Source organism: Schistocerca cancellata, chromosome 12 (assembly GCF_023864275.1).
Source record: "Schistocerca cancellata isolate TAMUIC-IGC-003103 chromosome 12, iqSchCanc2.1, whole genome shotgun sequence".
Taxonomy (NCBI): Eukaryota; Metazoa; Arthropoda; class Insecta; order Orthoptera; family Acrididae; genus Schistocerca; species Schistocerca cancellata.
This window is the reverse complement of record NC_064637.1, coordinates 20,999,162-21,022,066: the sequence shown is the minus strand read 5'-3', so window position 1 is coordinate 21,022,066 and position 22,905 is coordinate 20,999,162. Positions and strand designations below refer to the sequence as shown.

The 22,905-nt window shown below is 36.4% G+C and overlaps 3 protein-coding genes across 3 annotated transcripts in view; 1 reads left to right on the top strand and 2 right to left on the bottom strand.

Annotated features, from left to right (window-relative positions):
- LOC126109584 (uncharacterized) overlaps positions 1 to 18,404 on the bottom strand; it is a 239,864-nt gene extending 221,460 nt beyond the window's left edge. Inside the window, exon 1 of the mRNA XM_049914620.1 lies at positions 18,249 to 18,404. The gene's annotated coding sequence lies outside the window, so the exon portion shown is untranslated. The remainder of the gene's footprint in view (positions 1 to 18,248) is intronic.
- Positions 10,763 to 15,566, bottom strand: LOC126109583 (uncharacterized). Its single transcript, XM_049914617.1, has 4 exons — positions 15,553 to 15,566; positions 13,236 to 13,387; positions 12,986 to 13,132; positions 10,763 to 12,865 (listed from the first exon to the last, which is right to left on the bottom strand). The coding sequence occupies exons 1-4, from the start codon at positions 15,557 to 15,559 to the stop codon at positions 12,716 to 12,718; spliced, it is 456 nt and encodes a 151-aa protein (XP_049770574.1). The 5' UTR covers positions 15,560 to 15,566; the 3' UTR covers positions 10,763 to 12,715.
- A 530-nt stretch (positions 18,405 to 18,934) lies between the features above and the next one.
- LOC126109578 (disks large homolog 5-like) overlaps positions 18,935 to 22,905 on the top strand; it is a 721,341-nt gene continuing 717,370 nt past the window's right edge. The window contains exon 1 of the mRNA XM_049914610.1: positions 18,935 to 18,943. The gene's annotated coding sequence lies outside the window, so the exon portion shown is untranslated. The remainder of the gene's footprint in view (positions 18,944 to 22,905) is intronic.

Here is a 22,905-nt window from a genome sequence, read left to right as displayed (position 1 = left end):
TTTGCTGAGATTTCCGACTGGAGCAAATAGAATCCAAGGTATTAAGTGACACCTAACAAGTCGCTACAGTCTACACACACAAAACAATTTTTCCACGCAAAATTAAAATTTTTGATAAAATAAGTGAATTTTATTGACAGTTGAAACAAATCGGATGGAACGTTTTCAAGCTGATGATCACTGAAATCAGAAACGAAGGGCTGAAGCTGTAATGTGATTAATATCATTGTCCCCCACGTCCTTGAATATGTAAAATTTTAGATCAAATATGATCACCAAAACATTACCAGTATAAAACGAATTTAGAATAATCTACCAGTGTTGTGCATAATTATAATACTCAAATAATGCAGTGGAGTTACTAAAAGCATTTTACTTTCTGTGGGGTTTTAAAATTGCAATATTATTTTTGTCACCATGTTTCATTTGAGTATCTGTCATTCCACACGTGAACACCGCAGGTTCTCGTTTAGTATCGTTTATTTGCATTCAAATATACACCGTATGCACAAATTCTAAAGTTTTCAAGGAATCCTAATAAAACTGGTTTAATTTACACATGAGACTGCAAAGAATGTGTCGTGACCCAGTCTTTAATATAGGGCGCTTTCCGCAGTTATATTTACATTCTAGCAAATATCCGTATATTCATACTGCGGTCCAATACGAAGTTTTTGGTTCGAACGCATTAATAGGCATACATATCCAAAAACCCCTAATCCTTCACTTGTTCCCAAACTAAAAACCGGAGCTATTTACCCAACAATACACTTAAAAGGCGTTAGCTCATTCCCTCTTGACTGCAATTACGTATCACGAGCCTCTCTTACAAAACACGTACAACCCAACAAAATACACAATCACAAACCAACACTATGCAATTATCTTTCAAACTTACGAAGCAGCTGTAATATCCAAATTCGCGCGGACTGAAAACATATTACTTCCGATCAGTCATTCGAAATGGGAAGCCTAACAGACACAATCAGCATTCATATGGTGACAGAGGTCCCGCGAAAATCATACGAAGCGTTCAAAGATCTACCTACAAGCAGCTACGTCTCATTGGCTCTTACCGCCAACCAATGAGATATCGGTGCCAGTTGAAATAGCTACGTATAATGCCTCGTGGATTTACAGGGAAGCCTAACAGACACATCATTGTGGTCCAAAAACAGTCGGAAGTGACGTCAAAATTACGTATACGCAACGCGCTGCACACTTGTCGAGTATCGAGATCCGTGGTCGAGTCGAGTTAGGTGAAAGTTTTCGGACCACACTGGAGTGTATGTTAAAACGTCGGTGCGTGTCTGCTGAATCGTCCTGAAACGAGTGTGATCCGCTGATATGTGACCGTAATGTGAAAGAAATGTGGCTGTTATCGCACGTACACAGTAGCGGAGAAATGGAAATGTATTTATAAATTACGGAGAAGTAAATAAATCGTACGGATTCTCAGCTTATCGGATTTTACCTGTTTCTTGACCATGCTGTGATTGATCTGCTTATTCTGTCGAGGGCCAAATAGGTAGCATAAAATGTTATACACCTAAATAATAAATGCAGTATTTCCGTTACACATTCCATAAACCATCATGTATAACCGTTGAGAGAAACTAAACATTGCCATTGCTTACGAGAAATAGCTTTTGTTATCGAGTACGCAGCTCATACTGGGGGAAAAAACAAACTGTCAAGAATAGTGTCGTGATAAGGCTATAAATTGTCACTTCCTGGGATACGTAAGATTCCAGTGCAGTCATAATGAAATATTGGTTTACCAAGAGCTGTTACCTGTGTTAAAAAAATAGATATGTTTTCTAAATTTTGCCTCACAGGAAGTTAATGCCTTTTGCCGTCTTCTCAGTTAATTGTGAAAACAACTTTTCAGAAGAAGCAGGCTTTGTTATACATTTAAGGGGTAGTTGTTTGGCTATACATAGGACAGCTAATCTTTTATATTAATAATAGTTTCTATGATCATACAAATGAATTTTGATCATGCAAAAGCGGCATTAAAGGATCATGAAAGAAACCTCCAAGGGCAACAAAATTCTTTAAAAAACTACTTCCTGTGTTCATTATACCACAGTTAAATTAGTAAGAATACTTGTGTGTTGTGCCATGCAGTGTCACACAAACTATATATGATTTAAGAAGAATGGGTAAATAACTTCACTGCATAAGAAACAAGGCAATTTGCTATGGGGTGCATAGCTCACTCAGCAAGAAAGAATAAATGACAGGCTGTGTTACAAAGAGTGTTGTCTTAAACCTTTCACATTATTTCCACTTTCCTGGCAATTTAACTATGCACACTTCATAGCTGAATGAAATATTTCATTTTGTATATGAATCCGGGTCATGTGGACTTTCTTCTCATATGGCTGTGACTTCAGTTTTGGAAAATTTTACTAAAAATTTACAAACAGAACGCTATGAAGCTTTCCATAAAGCATTCTTGTAACCATTCTTACTGTGAGAGCATACATCTACATTTTGCACCACATAATGCAGAGTAACTGTAGATTTGATTCAGATGTTCAAATACCGAGAGATGTAAGGTATTTATTGTGCTACACAGTTTTGATTAAGAAATCGTCACCAGAAAACACTTGTTTTACTAATGCTAATGCATCTGGTATTCTGTAAATAATAAGATAATTTTATACACTACAGTCTGATAAAATGACCAAATTTAAAGAGACTACAGTAACAGCTATGTTACATTAACTGTGATTAGGAAGACAGGCTACTGTTTGCCTTACAGGTAACAGTGAAAGAAAATCATTTCTGCTGCCATCTGTAAATTAAGTAGCAGTCTGACTTCCTATTGAGATAAAGCCATGTGTTATTTAAACTTGTTGTTGATGCTGTGATACATACAGGTTCTGAATTTTGAAAATTCCAGTAACACTTCAAATTAAAGTAAATGAGACATTGGTAACAAATGCATGTAGTGTTGCAAACTTCTTAAATAGGTACAGTACTTTGTATCTGTTACTGACAGCTTCAAGTTATCAGGTTCAGTTAACAGTGCAATTGAACATCTGAGACCACTCCCTACAAATAACCAGTAAACTGGAAATGACACTCACTTCTCCCTAAGTAGCAGCATCCATCATAAAATCCTTAAAGTATTCTAGTGAAGTTTTTCAAAGTGTATTCATGTGAGTTGAGTTGTACCTCAAATTATTTGTGTAATCAATCTCTTATCAGTGGAACATTTCCAGACTGTCTAAAATATGCCTAAGTTAAGCCTCTGTACAAGAAGAGCATTAAAGAGATACTATCAAATTATTGATCATTTTCACTTTTGCTGGCGTCTTCAAAAATATTTGAAAAGGTTGTGTCTAAGCATCTTCTTAAGCATCCGACTGCAAACAGTATATCATCCAAGTCACAGTTTGGGTTCCTTATGCTTACTGATATAGAGAAGGGTATTTGCACATACTGTGGGAATAATTCATAAGAAAACAAGTTAGAGGCTACTGGCATTCTCTGTGACCTGTCAAAAGCCCTTGACTATGAATCACAGCTTTCTCTCAAGAGAATTAGAATATTGTGATGTCACTGGCAGTGCTGCAAAATGGTTAGAGTCTGACCTAACTAAAAGGAAACAAGGGTGTCACTGCAAATACATGCAGAGTAAGCAAAGAGTCTTCGTCTGATTGGGAAGTAATTACATGTGGTGCACCTCAAGATTCCATCCTGAATCTGTTGTTTATTCCTGTCTACAGTAATGACCTCATCTGTTAAATTGCCAGATGCTAAGTTTGTTTTGTTGGCACATGACACAAACATTGCAACAAATAGCAAGTCAAGTACAGATTTAGAAATTGCTACTAATCAAATTTTCACTGACAATAAATGGTTTAGAAGTAATTTACTGTCATTAAACTTTGGAAAGACCCACTATATGCAGATAAGAACCTGTAAGAAATTTGTTTCCAGGATGTGTATAATGTACGAAGACATGCAGATAGAAGCAGTTGACAGTGTTAAATTTCTCGGGTTACAACTCAGTAATAAATTCAGTTAGGAAGGGTGTGTGCCACAAAATTGCTGAAGCACCTAAACAAGTTTGTATTTGCAATGGGAATGATGTCAGATGTAGGAGATAGAAAAAAAAAACTTGCTTACTTCATTTGCTTTCGTATTTTGAAGTACCTCGTCAAACCGAGCAAAAGTTTTTAGACTGCAGAAGTATGTAATAAGACTCAATTGTGTTGTAAATTCCATATAATCATGTACAAATCTGAGCAAGGAAGTGGATATTCTAACCAATGCTTCAGTATATTTATCCCTTAAAGAAATTGGTTCCAAATAACATGTTTATTTCCAGACAATAGCTCAGCACATAGTAAAATACTAGCAACAATAAGACCTAAAATTGCTTACCTTGGTCCAAAGAGGAGTCCAGTTTACGGGAACACACATTTTCAATAAATTGCCAGCTACCATTAAAAAGTTTGTTTCAGAAACAGCACAGTTTAAACAGAGTTTGAAAGATTTTTAGGCAGGCAGCTCTTCTATAAATGAATATCTTAACAGGGACTGTTAGACCAGCTTAAGTAAAAATGTCTTAGATTTGGTTTTACAACAGTTAAGATTAGGTGTTGTGTGTGTGATAAATTTGTTAAAAGTGCATAACGGTTTCATTCTGAGTGTATTAATTCTGTAAACGTTGGCAGTCCCAGTTTATCTGTTATGTATTCACATACCTTTAAAGTATCCTGACATGTGATCAGGGAAGCGTTATATTCAGATGGTCTTTGTTTTTTATGTTGTTCTTTGACATATTCCATATCCAAGAAACCCATCTCATTTTTGGGTCTATAGAATGAGAACTGAATCTAATGTAGTAAAATACATCTGAGGATGTTAAACATGGCTTCAGTTATCAGCATAGATGTGTAGCCGTTTCAGTTGCTAAGATGAGAACTTAAAGATACCAGTGATATTTATTATGGGTTTATTATGTTAATCATACCTGTGTACACCCAATTCAATTGATAAGCAACTCGTATGGCTATAATTTATATGTAAAATATTGTCAGGATAGAACAATTGTCATATCCAATCACTCAATGAACGCTACTTTTATGTCAGGTCTTTCGTTCCACTGTTGAATCTTCGAATTGTGTGTAATGAACTGGCAAGAGCTACAGACAGTGCCATGATATACAGCCAAGCATTTTAAATGCATGTTGAATCAGAGCTTGAAGATGATACTGATTAGTTAAAAACCTTTGTTGAATTTGTATACCATTACTTTAATATTTCCATTCCCCTCAAAACATTGGTAATACAGATCACAGTAAGGATTGTACACTAAATTAATTCCTCTGCAACAGGAACAACACCCCTTTAAACATACGCCTGCAAGTCGTGGTTTCACCTTCTACAATACTTCACTCCCGGTCTCACTCCCTTCCCAAGAACTGCACACTTTTCATGTCTTTACACATTACTGTTACATCAGCGTGCAAATTTTAGTCTTTGTATTTTATCCTTGCTACCTTCAGAATTTCCTAGTGTATAGTCCAGCCAACAGTGTCAAAAGCTTTCTCTATATCCTCTTGTAAGATTTTTCGTAGGACCAATACTGCCTCATGTGTTGCTACTTTTTCCCAGATACCAAAGTAATGTTTCCTGAGGTCAGTTGGCACCTACCAGTTCGTCCACTATTCCTTACTTAATTTGTGTCAAACTACAACCATGACTTGCCACACTGATAGTTCTGTAATATTTCCAACTTTCAGTGCCTGGTTTTCTTGGAATAGGAATTATTACTTCCTTCTGAATCGTGAATGTTTTTCACTTGTCTCTTATCTTGCATACCACATGGAATAGTTCGACTTGGCTGTCTGAAGGATCTCCACAAATGTGAGGGAATGTCTACTCCAGGTGCCTTGTTTGGGTGCAGGTCTTTCATCACCATGTGAAATTATTCTCTTAGTCTATCTCCCACCTAGTCTTCATCTGTCTCTTATAATATTGTACTCTAATTTCTCTCGTTATAGTAAACAGTTGAAGTAAGAGCCCGTATTCCAACTTTACTCTTTTGATGAATTTTATACACAATCTAATGTACCTTAGGTTAAAGGTAAGTTAAACAATCCCCATTCTTCCTGCTACAATAAAAATATTCAGGAAGAATATGTACAATCTGAATGCCTTGACACAGTGTATTTTTTGGAAAGTGGTCCATACATGTAAGTAGTTACCAGTCCTTTGTGCATTTAATAAAGTTTTTTCTGCTCTGTTCATATAACACTAAGGTTTTTGGTTAGTCTATCTCTACAATAGGATGCAGCTGGCTTAAATATCCAGAAAGGATATGGAAATAACTTAATCCAACAAAAGTGACTGCTTATGGCAACCTTTATACTTTTGGGGAACCCTGCCTCCTTTTCACGAGTTTGTAAATGACTTTTTTCTTAACCTTCCTTAATGTGGCACAAATCAACTCTTCCATCATAACAGTTACCAGCAACAACAGAGTGAAACTGATACATAAGGAATATCAGTCACACATGTTACCTATGTGGATTGCTAGTGTTTGTAACAGAAGCCTCTTTAAGAAATTTAATAAATCTAAAAGGAAAACTTGGCAGCAGAGTGCAAAATCACATGACATTCAAGGCAAAAGTTTCTTAGATGCATGTGAAACATACCTTGAAGAATATACTAAACCACTTAAAGGGTTCAAAGTTGTACTGAAGTATCACCATTATGTAGTACTACTACTACTACTACTACTACTACTACTACTAAACGCAGCCTGTTTTGTCGGCTTTGGTGAATAATAGTCAGTAAAAACCTTACTAATTTATATGAAGCTGGTATCTGTACAGCTCTGTGATCTTGCAGCTCTCTAAGAATGAAATTATAATGAAATCCCAGACCTTTAGCCGCTTACAGGTGTTGATAATTAGGTATATTCTGCACACAATTTCTGATCTGTTATTGCCACATTTCCCATGAAATGATAATATCTTACACACACACACACACACACACACACACACACACACACACACACACACACACACACACACACACACAACTCAGGTCACCAAGCTACAGAATTATTATACAGAAACAAAAAATATAAATATCAATCTATTTTATTGGGCATTTACATATGATTACACCTTACCACAATCAACATTAAAAATATTACATGAACATAAATCCATCTGCCACACAGCAAAAAAATAAGCTTAAATGGATAATTCAAAATTTAACTTGACACAGAATAGCCTTAAAAATTGAAATTGTATCACGTGTCATCAGTGAAGAACTAAACATTTTTAAGTGTTGACACATGAACTGCAATCCAACATAATGGGTTGCAAATACTCAGTTTAAGAATATAAAACATTTCTCCAACCACAGTTTTACTTCACTTGGCTCATACTGGAAGGAAATCCTAGGTTTACCACCTGACAGTGGATCAATACTGTGGCTATGGCAATCTCTTCCACAATCACCAACTGAGGAACTGTTTACAGTTTTTACAGAAAATGTGAAAACTGTTTTTCATATCAATCAGGACACTCATTTCTAAAGCACCTCCTTTAAATGTCTCAAAGATAGCTGAAAGACTATCTCTATGCTTCTCCAGCAAATCAGCACACACACATGCTAACAATAGCTTGTAAAGGAAATACAAATTCAGGTGCACGATGGAATGACATCATACAGCCAATAATTTGGCTCTAGATACATTTATTGATAATTTCACTGGGACACACATATCAGGTCTAATGAATACTACATTTTACCCCACTGAAAGAAATTATATTCACACATATTGGACCTTGTAATGTACAAATAAAGCATTGTTTGATGAGACTAGATTGCAGAATCATGCTGACAAGTGGCACAAGGAATAAAGCAATCACATGATTTATTACAAACATGGTATAGGTGCCAATGGAGGAGTGAAACCATAACTTTTTTCTATCAGAGCTGTTAGCAAAGAGATCTTTTGAAGAAGTACAGGGATAGTTGTTATATGCAACATACAAAACAACAACACATGATATGCCTTTATTTTTTTATAGCTGTAAAGAGTAATGCAGGTTATTTGGTTTTCTTTTTCATTCAAGTTGAAAATGCGAGATCCATTCATGAAGCACTAGCCATTTTCAAGGATTGGAAGCCCATCTACTGGGTTACTGATTTCTTATAGTCTGAGATAAATGCAACTGATCTAGCATTTCCTCAGACAAAAGTGTACTTGTGCCTTTTCAGTCTGAAACAGGTTTGAGGAAGATGGCTGAATATATACCAAATGACATGAAGAGATTTCTGGGCATGTGGCAAGAAATTTTAGAATCACCAACAGAGAATTTACAGATCATACAAAAGAGATAGTGAGGCTTCTCAGAGAAACGAATATGCATCACCGTACGTTTAACAGCAGCGGCTACTGGTACATGAAAAGTGAGTGGAAGCTTATGAGGACAAGGGCAATTTTGATACCATTGACATTACAAGTGGAGTTGAAGCCATGAACAAGATTGTAAACATTTTTTTTTTCCTAAAATGGAACACAGATGGGACCTTCAATGGGGCTACTAGGGATATAAGAAATCAATTTCTTCCAAGCCTAATTAGAAAGTACTGTCTGCAGAATTCTGCCATCAAATCATAACAGACATGTTCCACTGTTTTTTCATTTTTTTTAAAAAAAGCAAGTTTGTGAAACATGTCATGCAGTGATATGAACCAGGGAAAGTTGAGTTAACTGCAAGATTAGTGAATGTGAAGTTGGACAATGTTTTGTATGGAGAGTACAATGTTCAAAGACTGTAATTATGTTGTAAGCTTTACTCTACCAAACTGCACATGTGAAGATTTTAAGATATATAAATACCCATGCAAGCATTTCTGTGCGATCTTTATTTTCTATCCAGAGTGGGGTTTTGATAAAATACCAGAAGGCTGCAGGAATAGCCCATTAATCTGTCTCCACGAGATGTACAGGTTTGGTTTCAGAAGTGTGTCTGCAGTAATTTCACATGAAGATAGTAGCAATGAGGACAAAGTTGAGGAAACACATAGAGCATCACACTGACACCTTAACCATTTCTTTGCAGCAATTTGAAGTGAAGGTGTTGTTCAAACAAGTTTATAATCTCACATACAACTGTATCAACAGTGAAACATTATGAAAAGTACTTGAATCACTCAGCAACTGTGTGCCAGATTTGCAGTTAGCAAACCCTGAAATTTGTGGTCTCCCCACAGCTGTGCCATCAAATTCCCAACAATAATATTAAGTAAGATGCCATTACTTTTACAGGGCCTGGCATAAAGACCCCTCTCATTGTAATGTTCATATATTTGTGCCTTAATGGATAATTAACTACTAAGGAATAGATCACATGGAGGTCATAGCATTCCATTTGAAGGATCAAACAATAAGAGCTATCTAAAAAATACAAATAAGGGAGATCTTTATGCCAAGTTCTGTAAGCAAACTGTCACACATTTGAATTTTTAAGTAGCAGTAGTGAAAAATATTTATCTGTGGAAAGTTAATAAGGTAGTTGTATTGACCGTGATTTGTATTTCCTTTACCCAAGCAACAATGTCTACTTCTCATTACAAGAAATTCTTGGATTGTTGAGAAACCTGTCAAAAATTACAATCAAGTTGCAAACATTTATGTGCCACAACAAATGGCAGTTTGATACACACGTGAAATACTACATGGATTGTTTTCCTTCAGGAATACTATCAATCTTCGATATCCTTGGAATATAACAGTCTTGATTCAATCTGGTGTGAATTTTCCCACGGACTGAAGGCCACAAATCCATCGTAACTGAACCTAACAAATAAATTAACAACAATTAATTGAGTTATGCAACATGAAGACAACTGATACACATGTTTTCAAGGCACAATTCCAAAATTTTGTACTCACTTCTTTTGGTGCCCAATGACATTACTCACCAGCTGCAATGCCCAGAACTACTTTATAACTGAATTTAATAAACATTACTGGTATTCCAGTAACAGTAATTGCTTCTGTGTGGTCTCTGCAGTAACTCTGCAAAGTTATTAAGAACATTAGAACCAAGGTGGTAGATATGCAATATGTAGGTAACTGATACACATTAAGCTTCCAAAGCAAATAAAAAAAGTCAATCCTTACTTCATTTGGTCCCAATGACATTGATGACCAGATACCATATCAAGGAAACAGCACACTCTTCTGTCAGAGTGATACTGGGCAATCTCACATGTTCATTAACAGGGCAGTCTTTATCTTTTTCTCTGTTTCACGTGAATCACTAGACATGTATTGAAGCAAGTGAGAGCAAGTGCATTCTTACTTGGAAAAAGAAATGCAAAATCTTTTCTCCATCAGTCATACGACATCTCAATGCCACTAAGATATATCTTATTTATTTTTTCCACCTTTTCAATTCTCAACATTGTCCCATATTTGAATTAAACTAATTTAAAGTTAAAATCTTTTACTTCATATTTTAAAAAGTTTGCAAGTTCTACACTATCATCTAGTTTAATTCCTCAGAAAAATCTTTTCTCTGGTGAACAACGAAAAATCCAGGATGGAATGTAACAATATTATGAAAAGGATAGTTGTTGCTGCTCACCAAATAGTGAAGATGCCGAGTCACAAAAAGGCACAACAAAAAGACTGTCGGACTTATCTTTCGGGCAACAAGGGCCTTTTCAAAAGCGCGCGCGCGCGCACACTCACTCACAAACACACACACACACACAAATGTAGCAACTATCCTTTTTATAATATTTTATCTATTGCTACTTCGAAATTCAAATGTGCAACAAAGTTTAAAAGCAGAGACCAACATAAAGACCTCATAGCATTCCATCTCGAGGATCAGAAATGACGGAGCTTATTCGTATTTTACATAGACAAAGAGCTATCTAAAATCCAAATAAACCATCATTTCTTACCCTTCAAATGGAAAGTTATAATGTGTTTAAGACAGATCTCTTAAGGCTTTTGGCATCGTTCTTCACTATTGTTTGGAAGTTGATGGCACTACTAATGGGAGACCACCAACTTCAGGATTTGCTAATTGCAAATCTTGCACACAGTTGCTCAGTGATTCAAGTACTTTTTGTAATGTTTCGCTGTTGCTGCAGTTGTATGTGAGATTATAAATCTGTTTACACAGCTCCCTCGCTTCAAACTGCTGCGAAGAAATATTCTGGGTTTGAACAAGACCATCTGTATTTGCTGCCTTGACAGCCTCCTCAGCTGCTTCATCAGTACTACTACCTTCGCATGAAATTACTAAAGAGCCACTTCTAAAGCCCACACCATACATTTCATCAAGACAGATTAATGGACTAGTCTCATAACTTTCTGGCATTTTATCAAAACCCCACTCTGGGTAAAAAATAAAGATTGCACAGAAGTGCTTGCATGGGTATTTATATCTCCGAAAATCTACACATGTGCAATCTGGTATATCAAAGTTTACAACATAACTACACTTTTTGGACTTTGCACTCTCCACACAAAATGAACCATCCAATCTCCCACTCACTGATTTTGCAGTTAACTCAACTTTCGCTGATTCATATCGCTGCATGACATGTTTCACAAACTTGTTTGTTTTTTATGCAAAAACAGTGGAACATCTTTGTTATAAGCTTTGATGGCAGAATTCTGCAGACAGTACTTTCTAATTAGGCTTGGAAGAAACTGGTTTATTATAACCTTAGTAACCCCAGTTAAAGTCCTGTCTGAATTGTGTTTAAGGAAAAAATGTTTTACAACCTTGTTCATGGCTTCAACTCCATTTGTAGTGTCAATGGTTGCAAATCTGCCCTTGTCCTCATACGCTTTCACCCATCTTTCACATACCGTTAGCCACTGCTGTTGAAAGTATGGCCACGCACGCTCGTTTCTCCGAGAAACCTCGTGCGTTTGCAACTCTTCTACGTGATCTCTAAATTCTCTCTCTGTTGATGATTCTGAAATTTCTTGCCACATGTCCAGAAATCTCTTCATGTCATTTGGTACACGTAGATTATCCTTTTTTTCAACCATCTTCCCCATGCCTGTTTTGGATGGAAAAGGCACAAGTAAACTTTTGTCTGAGGGAATGCTTGCTCAATTGCATTTATCTCCGACTCCGAGAAATCGGTAACCCAATAGAGGGGATTCCAATCCTTGTTCCAGTCCTTGAAAATGTCTAGTGCTTCATGAATGGATCTTGCATTTTCAATCTGAATGAAAAAAACCGACAACCAAATAGCCCACATTACTCTTCACAGCTATAAAAAATAAAGGAATATCATATGATGTTTTGTATGTTGCATCTAACAAACAACTACCCCCATACTTCTTCAAAAGATCTCTCTGCCAACTGCTCTGATAGCAAAAAAGTAATGGTTTCACTTCTCCATTGGCTTCCATACAATGCCTATAATAAATCATGTGATTGCTCGAGTCTTTGTGCCACTCATCAACCTGATTCTGCAGTCTAGTCTCGTCAAACAATACTTTATTCGTACTATAAAGGGTCCGATAAATGTGACTGTAAATAGTTTTCTCTGTGGGGTAAAAGGTAGTATTCATTTGACCTGGTATGTGTGTCCCAATGAAATTGATTTCAACAAATCTATCTAGAGCCAACTTAATGACTTTGAGAGATGTCATTCCACTGAGTTACTAAGTTTTTGATTTCCTTTACAAGTGAAGGATGTATGTACCCACTTGCTTCAACACTTTCAGTAGCATGTGTGTGTGCGCACTTGCTGGAGAAGCAGTCAAATAATAACGTAGGTAGCCCTTCGGCGGGCATGGCAATGCCAAATCTTTCTGTAGACTTGCAAGAACCTGTAAGACAAAAATGTATCAATTATTTAATTAAGAGCATTAAAAACAATAGATTTTAAAGTATACTGTCAACTGATCATGTAAAATTTTCTCCAAGCAGAACCCAAACTGGATACTTACTTTTGCCTTGGTATCCCTGTGTTCAGTTGCTGAGTGCATACTGTAATCAGGATACACCCTTATACACTTCATATTTAAAGTTGTTGGGCAGTTGGATTTTCCAGTATCCATGATCCTCAATCTCTTACGAGGAGTCACATGGTCTTCCTAAAGAGGGTAAAGAACTACTATAAAATTTATTTAATAAACTTTCCCTGTAACGAACTTTTTTTATGGAAAGTAAGTCTATCTTAACACAGCATGATATTACCAAGTGCTCAGGTACACTAGACTCTTTACTTTTATAGTATTTCGGCCCCAAAACACAGTGCCTTGACCACACACTCTCCACTGCAAATGCACAACCAAAAAAGGGGATAGGGACATGTTCCTGCATTTGCTTGAAGAAATGCTTTGTTTTACCTGGAACAGTTAATATATTTCTCACAGACAAAAACACAAACATTGTTATTGTTAAATAATTCACATATGTTATTGCTAATTAACTAAATACAATGTGAGAAAACATTTCATTCATTTGATAGGTATTGTCAAAGTTCTAAACTGATGGAAGCAGATTGTCTACTTTACATAGTACTGGAGCAAAATTTTACAGGATGTCACACCTATTGTATCTAGCAAAGAAATGGAACTGACTGCCATGTGCAATGAGGATACCATACTGATTTTGGGCAACTTAAGTGCTTTATTGTGGTTCCAATAAATGTGGAATTAATATTCTTTGTAAACAAAGGAGATGTGAAGAACACTTATGTAGAAAAATGTAATTACTATAAATGTGGAATTACAAAAAATAAATGTAACTAGGAAGACAAAGCTAAACATGCCTGTCAATAGGTTCAATGAGCTGACTACTGTTTTACATATCAACACCACAATTATCGAAAACCATAGAAACTATTTCAACATGAACACAGCAGTATAGATTCATTAAAATTATTTGTTAGTTGGCATCTGTCACTTGTTGCTGAAGTGTTAGCACACCGGCTGCTGCTGTATTATAGGCAACAAACAGAGCAGGTCACTCAGCAAGTGCTGTTCAATTTAATTTTCGTGTTAAAAAAAGTAGGTTTAGCTCAGTAGAGGCAGAGCACAGGTGGGGTTACAAAAGGATGGGAGACGTATACATGTAACTCTGTGCAGTGTTGGAAGTGGCCATTATGAAATAACATGAATATGACATGCTCTGCTGGCAACTGGTTTTGGAGTGACCAATGGCATAACTGTGGCAGATACGACATTTTATAGCCCAGAATTTAAACTCATTTGATAACCTAACCGCAACATGATGTGCAATATATCCTAGAAAATGGCTGTCAGCATTCTACAGAAGAACTGTTAATCATACTTTGTTCACAACAATTAATACACTGACCACGGGCAGTCGCAGCAGAGCCTCACACCTAATGCTGTTGCCTGGCCTGGCTTGACGGTGAAACACCCAACACTAAGCATGTGGCAGGAAACTAGCTGAAGCTATTCTCTATAAGCAAACTCAAGGGGAAAAAAATTGTATTTCAGTGCTGAAAGCAAACTAATTTCTTCCTTTAATTAATTATGGCACCTGAAACTGTCCTCACACAAGCTGCATGGACTGCCAAATTACCAACTGATGAGCAGTCCTGGTTTTTATTCAGTTACATGTTATAGGTGACAAGCTGATTTCAAATGAAATAATGATATGAAGAAGAAATATAAGGAATTAAAAAGTAAATACAATGTCAAAAATGACACAGCAGAGTGTTAGAAATAAAACTGCATCCAAACCTATTAACTGAATAAAAATAATGAAGTAATTTTGATAATATATTGGTATAAAAAATATCAAAGAATCTGTCAAAACTCAAATCCACAACTTTATATGGATCAGGAATGTTTCTTATCTGTTGCACTATGCCACCACTCTACATTACACTAATGTAAGATTATTTGGTCCCAACGATCATGTGCTGCCTTCAACCAGATCAGCCTTTCACATTATGTTACGATGCTAAAGCTAGCTCTAGCACCATAAAGATATTGTAAGGATACGTAGTTATGCCTACTGTCTTAAAATGTTTAAGGCCAATCTGGTTGTAGGCAGCAAATGATTGCATGGCGTTCAAACACATCAAGAAAGGAAGTCAGACAAGAAAATGGAAGTGGACTGATCAGCTGTTGTGGCAGTCAGGAAATGGCGAACAGAGATTGTTTGGACCTGACGCATTCAGCACTCTGGAGGAAACCAGCTCCAACAGGAATTGTAAACCAACTAATAATTTTAATCAGCCTATTATCAAATGCAAGTGTGTAAAAATTACTGAATGTATGGCTGTGAAAATGGATAAATGACAAACAAGTCAACACAGAGGAAAATGATTAATACAATTCTGCCTCGCATATCACAACAACTATTAACGATAACAAAAAGTCAATTCCATCAATTGTTAGTGCAGCTTAGAAAGAAATATCCATTTAAAGTATATATACTATCCCTAATTCCAGCAAACTAAGTTCTTCCTTCAAGTATACATATATGAACTAAAATGGTAAACCACAGAAAGTAATTAATGCAGCAGTTCACTTACTTTTCATAACATCTGAAGATGGCTCTTTATAACGACTACTTCTCACACATTATGAAAACCCCACAGTTTTCAGCGGATTGAGAAGTGTTTCCACCTGAGAATAAAGTGACCAGTAGCATAAACTGAGGGTAACTACACTGAAGGTTAACTGGGAAACATGAATGAAGAGGGAAATTTTAGGCTTTACAAAATTCAGTTATTTAATGTACACAGCCGTTCATCACATCTGATGTTTTTGACAGCTAAAGTAAGTGTTGTTATTAACCATGGATGAGTTAACAAAATTGGGAGTTCATTTGTCTGCTCTTTTGCTTTTATTCCATTGTTATTCACTGACCACAAATTATGTTACTGTTGACTTCAGTTAAAATTGTGATCATAAAATGTTCTTTCAGTTGTGATTATGATGATGAAAAATATTTTCCAAGTGCACATGAAGTTTAATGACCTAGTTTTGGGGTTAACTGATCAGTGCTTCAGTTAACCTCATTTCAAGCACGCCTAGCCTTATGTCAACAAAAGCTTTATTAAGCATAATAATTATGCATACTATGAATTCCAGGTTTTATATACTAAGAATAAGACAATCACCAATCAAAACTATCCAGTACAACTGATGAAAGTTGAAACTGGTTAATACATCCATGAAAAAGTTTTTGTAAAAATTACAAAAAGATTTCTCTCCTACAATTGAAAAATATCAGTTTTCGGCTGTCAAACTCTTAACAAAAGTGGAAGACCTCTGCCTACATTACTTCAATACAACATCCATTAAGCTTAATCACAAAATCTGCAAGCATCTTGGCACATTAATTTGCAAAGGGATTGAAATCTGTGACAAAGACCTGGGAAAGAGAGCATGATACGATGAATTGCTCACAGAATTCATGAAACTTCCATTACGTACATAACACACTCCCCTCAAAGACCACAACTTATGATTCTGCATAATCATCATATGAAAAAAACAGCATAATTTTGCATACTCTCCCACATCATACAAGCCATAAGCTACGACTTCTTGTCTTGAAGTCTTACTTAAGTTATTGTATGATACAGGAAATTATCTAATGACAAAAGAGCAAAATCAATCACGATCTGGGCTGGTTAGCCAGAATTCCTCCTTATCACCAACAGAAATAATACATCACTTTTAAGGCTTATTTGACTGATACACTCCAAACTTAAAAATAATTTGCCATCTATTTCTACTATTGGTATTCCTGACAAGGTTATAGATGCAGACCTCAACATTTCTCCTCCTCGAGAAGTCTATCCAGCAGAAGAACTGAGATAATATCTCCAGAAGACATTTTGCCTCATCCCAAGTACTATGTTGTGAGAGGAAAAACTAACAAAAATAAATAAATGACTTAATAACTCACTCCCATCAACATCATCTCCAGTAAAAGCCAGATCAATAGAAGAAATTAAAATAAAATCTAGCAGGGCAATAAGAAAAGAGTGTAGATGTGAAAGAACACCTGTAAGAGAGAAGTTTAACTTTGAGGGCTTCAAAGTGTCAATGTTCTATACCCTATGAGGACCCATATTCACCAACGAGCATTTCTAAAGACTAAAACAGCTTACGTTATCAAAATTTCAGTGTGGTGCAGAGAAAATTTTAGATCCTGACAGACTTTGTCTACAAATATAATCCAGCAATCCCAATAGAGTTCCAACATTATCCACACATACTTAAGCAGCCACCTAAGCAGTGGTAATAATTGAAACATTGTAACATGTATTAATTAAGCGGACAGTTATTACTGAGCAATGGTATCCTGAACAAAAAGCTCTCACTCAGCATCCATCAACAATACACCTTTGCTCAGAATTCAGTACGGAGGCCAAACATGGTCATGTTGCAACATTTGCATAAAGTGGCATTCATTACAGTGCTATTGAGGAAAAAAGTTGTTTCATAGCTGATGTCACTGACCTTGCTGAAACTTTGGTGAGAAACTAAGGATCTTACAGTCATTTGAATTACAGAGCTCCATATCCCTGCATAGACAGTATTCTAGCTAATCTCTGAATTCAGTACCTCAATGAAATTCAGCTCAGTGCCAGCACAAAGAAAACAGGAGTAATGGATTTGTGCAATTATGCACTGGAGCTGATACTGCAATTAGATAGAACTATGTAAAATTCCTGGGAAAATGCAGGATACTTTTATGTGGAATACAGAGCCCACGCTCTGGCAATGACATTAGCTGCAAATATACTGCTTTTTATTTTCCTTTTGCATGACTGTTCCCAGACCCTGAGTCCCATTTTCATGTGTGTGTCTTCTAAATTATGCCATTTACTCGAGACGACGTATGCGCTTGAGCTGCTGCAATGTTCAGTTTCTCTTACTATAATACATAGATGACGAACTCAGAAACGGCGAATTTTGAAACAAAGTTGCCATTAACTTCCTAAACAGCGATCATTAATTACAATATTCCACGCGTATATGTTACAGTAAAGGTAATGTAACAATGCAGAACCTCACAACGAAAACAAATAAAAAATTGCATAATACATAAAAAACTCACATAAAAATTGGAATCAGATCGCGGAAAGCGACATATAAAATTTATTAAAATGAAATCTTAACTGGCAGCAGAAAAAAGTTATTTTCTAGAGTTCCTAATGTCTCTAAAGGCGCATATTTTTGCCAGCCAATTCTAACATAAAATTATTATTACCTCCTCCAACGAATTACAATAGCCTGAAATCAAGCCATCCTCTGAAATCTTTCAGAGCGTCACGAAAGATGTTTTCATACACCTGAGACATTTTGCTCGATAGCGAAAACACAACCACTCAAGATACACGGGCAGTATGACAGTGAAGAACAAAGCAGACGCTTTTCCCGCTAACTCGATTCGACCACAGATCTCGATCAGTCGACAAGTGTGCAGCGCGTTTATGTATACGTCATTTCGACGTCACTTCCGAGTGGTTTTGGACCACAATGATGTGTCTGTTAGGCTTCCCGGATTTACAGCCCAAGACAATAAAGGAAAAAAAAACAGCCCAAGATCATACAACTGGCCCATAAAACATCAAAACGGGCTGCCACCTTCATACGGCGGGCACTTGCTTACCTCGTTTCACTTTCAACTGCGATGAATTCAAGGTAAACGAGTCTACAACCTCAGTTAACTTTAATCGCGATTAATTCCCTCATTTAACTTAAAACGAGGGTGGTGTATTACAATTTTTGAAAGGCCTATTTTTTCGGTTAACTTTTAATCGACCTTGATGTAATCGACAACAAGTGTCGATAATCGAATTGTACACTGTGACGTTTGAAAGAGTGCGCGACTGCGCGAGTTGAAAGAGGCAATCGGCGTGACATCCAGTGAGCTAGTGGCAACAGAGTTGAAACATTGCGAAGGTTTGAGCTATTCAATTAAATCCGCTTTTCCTGACAGCCACCTGTAACCATAGTGCTATTTTTTCGTTTTCTCGCTGGATTACTGCTGAAAACTTCATTTCATTGTTGTAACGAAAACCTAATGTAATATAATAATTATCACGTTTGGGACCTACTTGACCACGCCATGTACAACTAGGGGCATTTTATGGTTTAGTTTTACCTTTTCTTATTGTTTGTATTACGTTGTCTTACAGAATAGCTCCTTTTTGCGCTCATAGGATCAAACTGTAATGGTCTCATTGGATTTTTGTGCCAGGAAGAGTACCATGAAGCGCAATTTCTGCCCGTTCAATTTCTATGTACAGTATTTTCATTCCTAAATGCGATTTCAAACTAAAAATGTTATTTTCGTTTTTCACATTGGATTTCTTCAGTGCCTTCAGTCCCATATAGACAGACTTGTTTTGTGGCTGTATTGTCGTGCCTCAGTTTTGTGTATTTTGATATGCATTTTTTTTGTCACGGATGTCACTTGTTAGCCAGAAAGCTGTCTCTGAATAGTTTAACATATATATTTGGGTTGAGAATCACTCTTGAATTTGATTGGTTCATCAATTTTAAACTGTAATTTCAGTTTTCGCCACTTTCGGATTACTTTTTCTAATAAGCTTTCTTAAAATCTATAAAGATACTTTCTTATTATAAATATTTTGATGTGAGAATTAGTTTCATAGCTAAAATTTGTTTCAGACAAGATCCGTTTGGTCTGGAATTTTCCTGATGTTCACCGAATTTGAATTCAGGTTGTTGTTGTGTGTGTGTGTGTGTGTGTGTGTGTGTGTGTGTGTGTGTGTGTGTGTGTGTGTGTGTATACACTAAGACAATTTTGAATGGCACAAACTGAAGGCCCGTCTAAAGGTATTATCGGTTATGGTTCTTTTTTATGTAGTGGATGTATCAGTGCAGTTTTCCAGTTTGTATGGTTTTCTGTCAGATATTTTGCATGATCACTGTAAATTTTCTTTTAAAATTTTTGTGGGAGCTTGTAGGACTAATGCAACGGTTCTGTCCTAACCAAATGCTTATTTTTAACCTCTTGTTCAGCAATTTCCCCTTCATTTGATGCTTGTGAATCTGAATTGGTTTTTAGAATTTCTGATAGAAATCTTTCTTTGGGTTTAGGGCAGTTTGGAAGTTTTTTAAATTATCTATTTCTTGGTTATGTGCCAAGTGTGCACTGTCTTTCATGAAACAGTTTTTGGGGCTGGTATCCATTTAGATTTGTTTTAAGTGTTTCATATAAGAATCCTTGTTTTTTATAAGCCTGAAGATGACTTCTCATAATGTCTTTTGGTTCAATTTTCAAGCTGCTTGGAGTTGCTTGGCACTTTTTTTTCAATTTATTATTTGATGATTTGAATGCTCTTTGTCAAGATTTTACTGCTTGCGCAGTCTGTTCCACCATGGATGTCTCTTTCCATCTTTGTAGAGGAATTTGAGTTTATGTAGTTTCGATAAGTTTGTTGAGATTTCTTTGGAGTTTTGTGCTTGTGTTTTGAGTTCATTTGCTAATAGCATTGCTTGGAGTTAATCAGTATCATGTTCGGTATTACCTGTATCTGTTTGCTGAACTTTTGAGGCTTTAAATTTAGTTTCACTGTGGTTAGGTAGTGATCTGTAAATATTTGGACATTTGTGTACTTCTACATATTTAAAATCCCCTTGTGATGTGGCTATGAGATTGTGATATGATCAGTACGGATTTCGCCTAAATTCTTGTCAGGTGTTTTTTGTTTTGTTTGAAATGTGTTGACAGTTTTGTGGTTACAATTTCTACACAGTTAGACAAGTATCCATTTTGCTTGTTCCATTTGTGCGCAAGGAAGTCACAAATTATTTCCTTGCATTTTCTCTTGCACTAACTGATCATTAAAATACTCTGTCAAAATTTTCCCATGATTTTGTGGAATTTTAGAGATTAATTTTTCTATCACCCCCCATCGCATGTTTACTTTTCTGTTCCCCCTCCCCTTGGCCGATTAACATTAATTACTGTTTAAATTTTATTTGCACATTCAAAGTAAATTGTCATTAATTTTGTTCTTCACTTTGATTATGGATCTCTGAATGTCTTATGAAACTGTTCATACAATCTACCACATGGGGTATATTTATTTGTGTTATTTTGCCCTTTTTGCTTTTTGAATAGTCTGTAATTTCCAAAATCTGTGCTACGTGGTGGCATTCTCACTTTGCAATCTTGTTTCTAGCATGGTTAAAATTTGACTTTTCTTAACTATTTCTCCTAATTTGTAGAGCTTTCTTGGATTTAGGAGTGAAGTAATGTTGACTGTACCAAACAGTTTTGAATTTGGCCTGAGCAGACCCGAGAATTCAGATGTCTTCTGATTTGGGAACCTGATGGTTGACTATTCTAGACTACTGTATATTTATCCACGTGTAGACAATGTAAGTTGTATGTATGTCATAAATATGTGCCCAAGTACACACAGTTACATAAATAGGTCTGAAATATTTGCTCTGTTACATGTTTGTACAGCATTTTTCACTATTCAATTGAATGTATTGCAAAAGCCCCTCAGTTATAGTAGTTATAATAGTACAGTTGTCTATATAATTTACATATTTCAGATAATCCAGAAGTTTCAAAACTGCTATTTAATGAATAATTTTGAGTGTACAGTATTACTGGAGGTGTATATTTCATGTTTGTCTTCGATCACTTAATTGCATAACTCTATTTTGTTATACAGCACAAGATTTTATTTTTTTTCCTGCTGAGGTGTAACTGGTGGCTGCATCTGTTTCCATGTTCATGTAAAGACTTACTTCTTTGGTGCTTGTCCATCTCTTTATGTAGGACATTGTTTGCAAACTATTCACTTGGAACAGTAAAGATTCCTTTGTGTATAAACAATTCAGTACAGTGAGTCCTCTTCCCACTTTGTTGTAATGTCTATAGCCTCTTACTGCAGCTTAGATGTTGTTACTATATTCAGTACATTTGTTTCCTGGAATATTTTCCATAAATAAAGACAGAATTGATAATCCAATATCTGTTTTAATGTGTAAGCTACTGCTCAATTGAATTATTGTTACTGAAACTGCATAGCATACTGATGTTAGTTGCTTCAGAGGACTGTAAATTGATCCCATGCGTCGGCTTTGACCCATGACGTAAGGGTGTTGTGGTGTGTCACGTCATGACGGTGTGGAGTTTGGTTTGCGAGTGTGGTGTGTTTGTAGATGTCGTCGTGTTGTGGTTTGTTGTGCCCTCTGGTGGTGTGTTCTGGGCTTTCGTTTGTGTGGTGTAATGGGCTCAATTTGCTCTTGCTCATTGTACAGAATTGTTAGTGTTGGCTGTGTTTGTAGTGGAATTCGTTTCAGTGAGTTAACGATTTAGTGGTTTTGTGTGAAGGTTAATTTAGTGTTGTTCACTGTAGGTCGTGTGGTAATTTGAGTAAATTAATTCGTTGTTGTTTTTGTTCAGGAATAGATATGACGGATAAAATTAATAGCGCGCATCTGAGTGAAATGATGGGAAACACTGCTTTGGAACTGATAGTTTTTGCAGCTGTTTGGTTTAATTGCCAGGGTTGTGAAGTGCTCTATTTGTAGCGAAGAAATGAAGTTGGCTAAAGTTCTGGCATCTCGGACCAGGGACGGTTAAATGTGGCGCTGTCGAAAGGATGACATTTGGCGTTCCATACGGCGTGGTTCCTGGTTCGAGAAGTCTAGGTTGGGCAATCGCGAGATTGTACTGGTGACTTATTATTTTTGTTATAGATCCTCACACAGTTTTTGCGCGCATGAGACTGTTGCGAGTGAGAGGAGTGTGCTTGATTGGTTTTCTTTTTGCCGTGAAGTGTGTTCAGAGTTTATTAAGTACAGGGGTTAGCTTGGGGGGGAGGGGCGGCATGGTGTTGATGTGGACTTCTTAGTCGCAGTTTGGGAAAAGG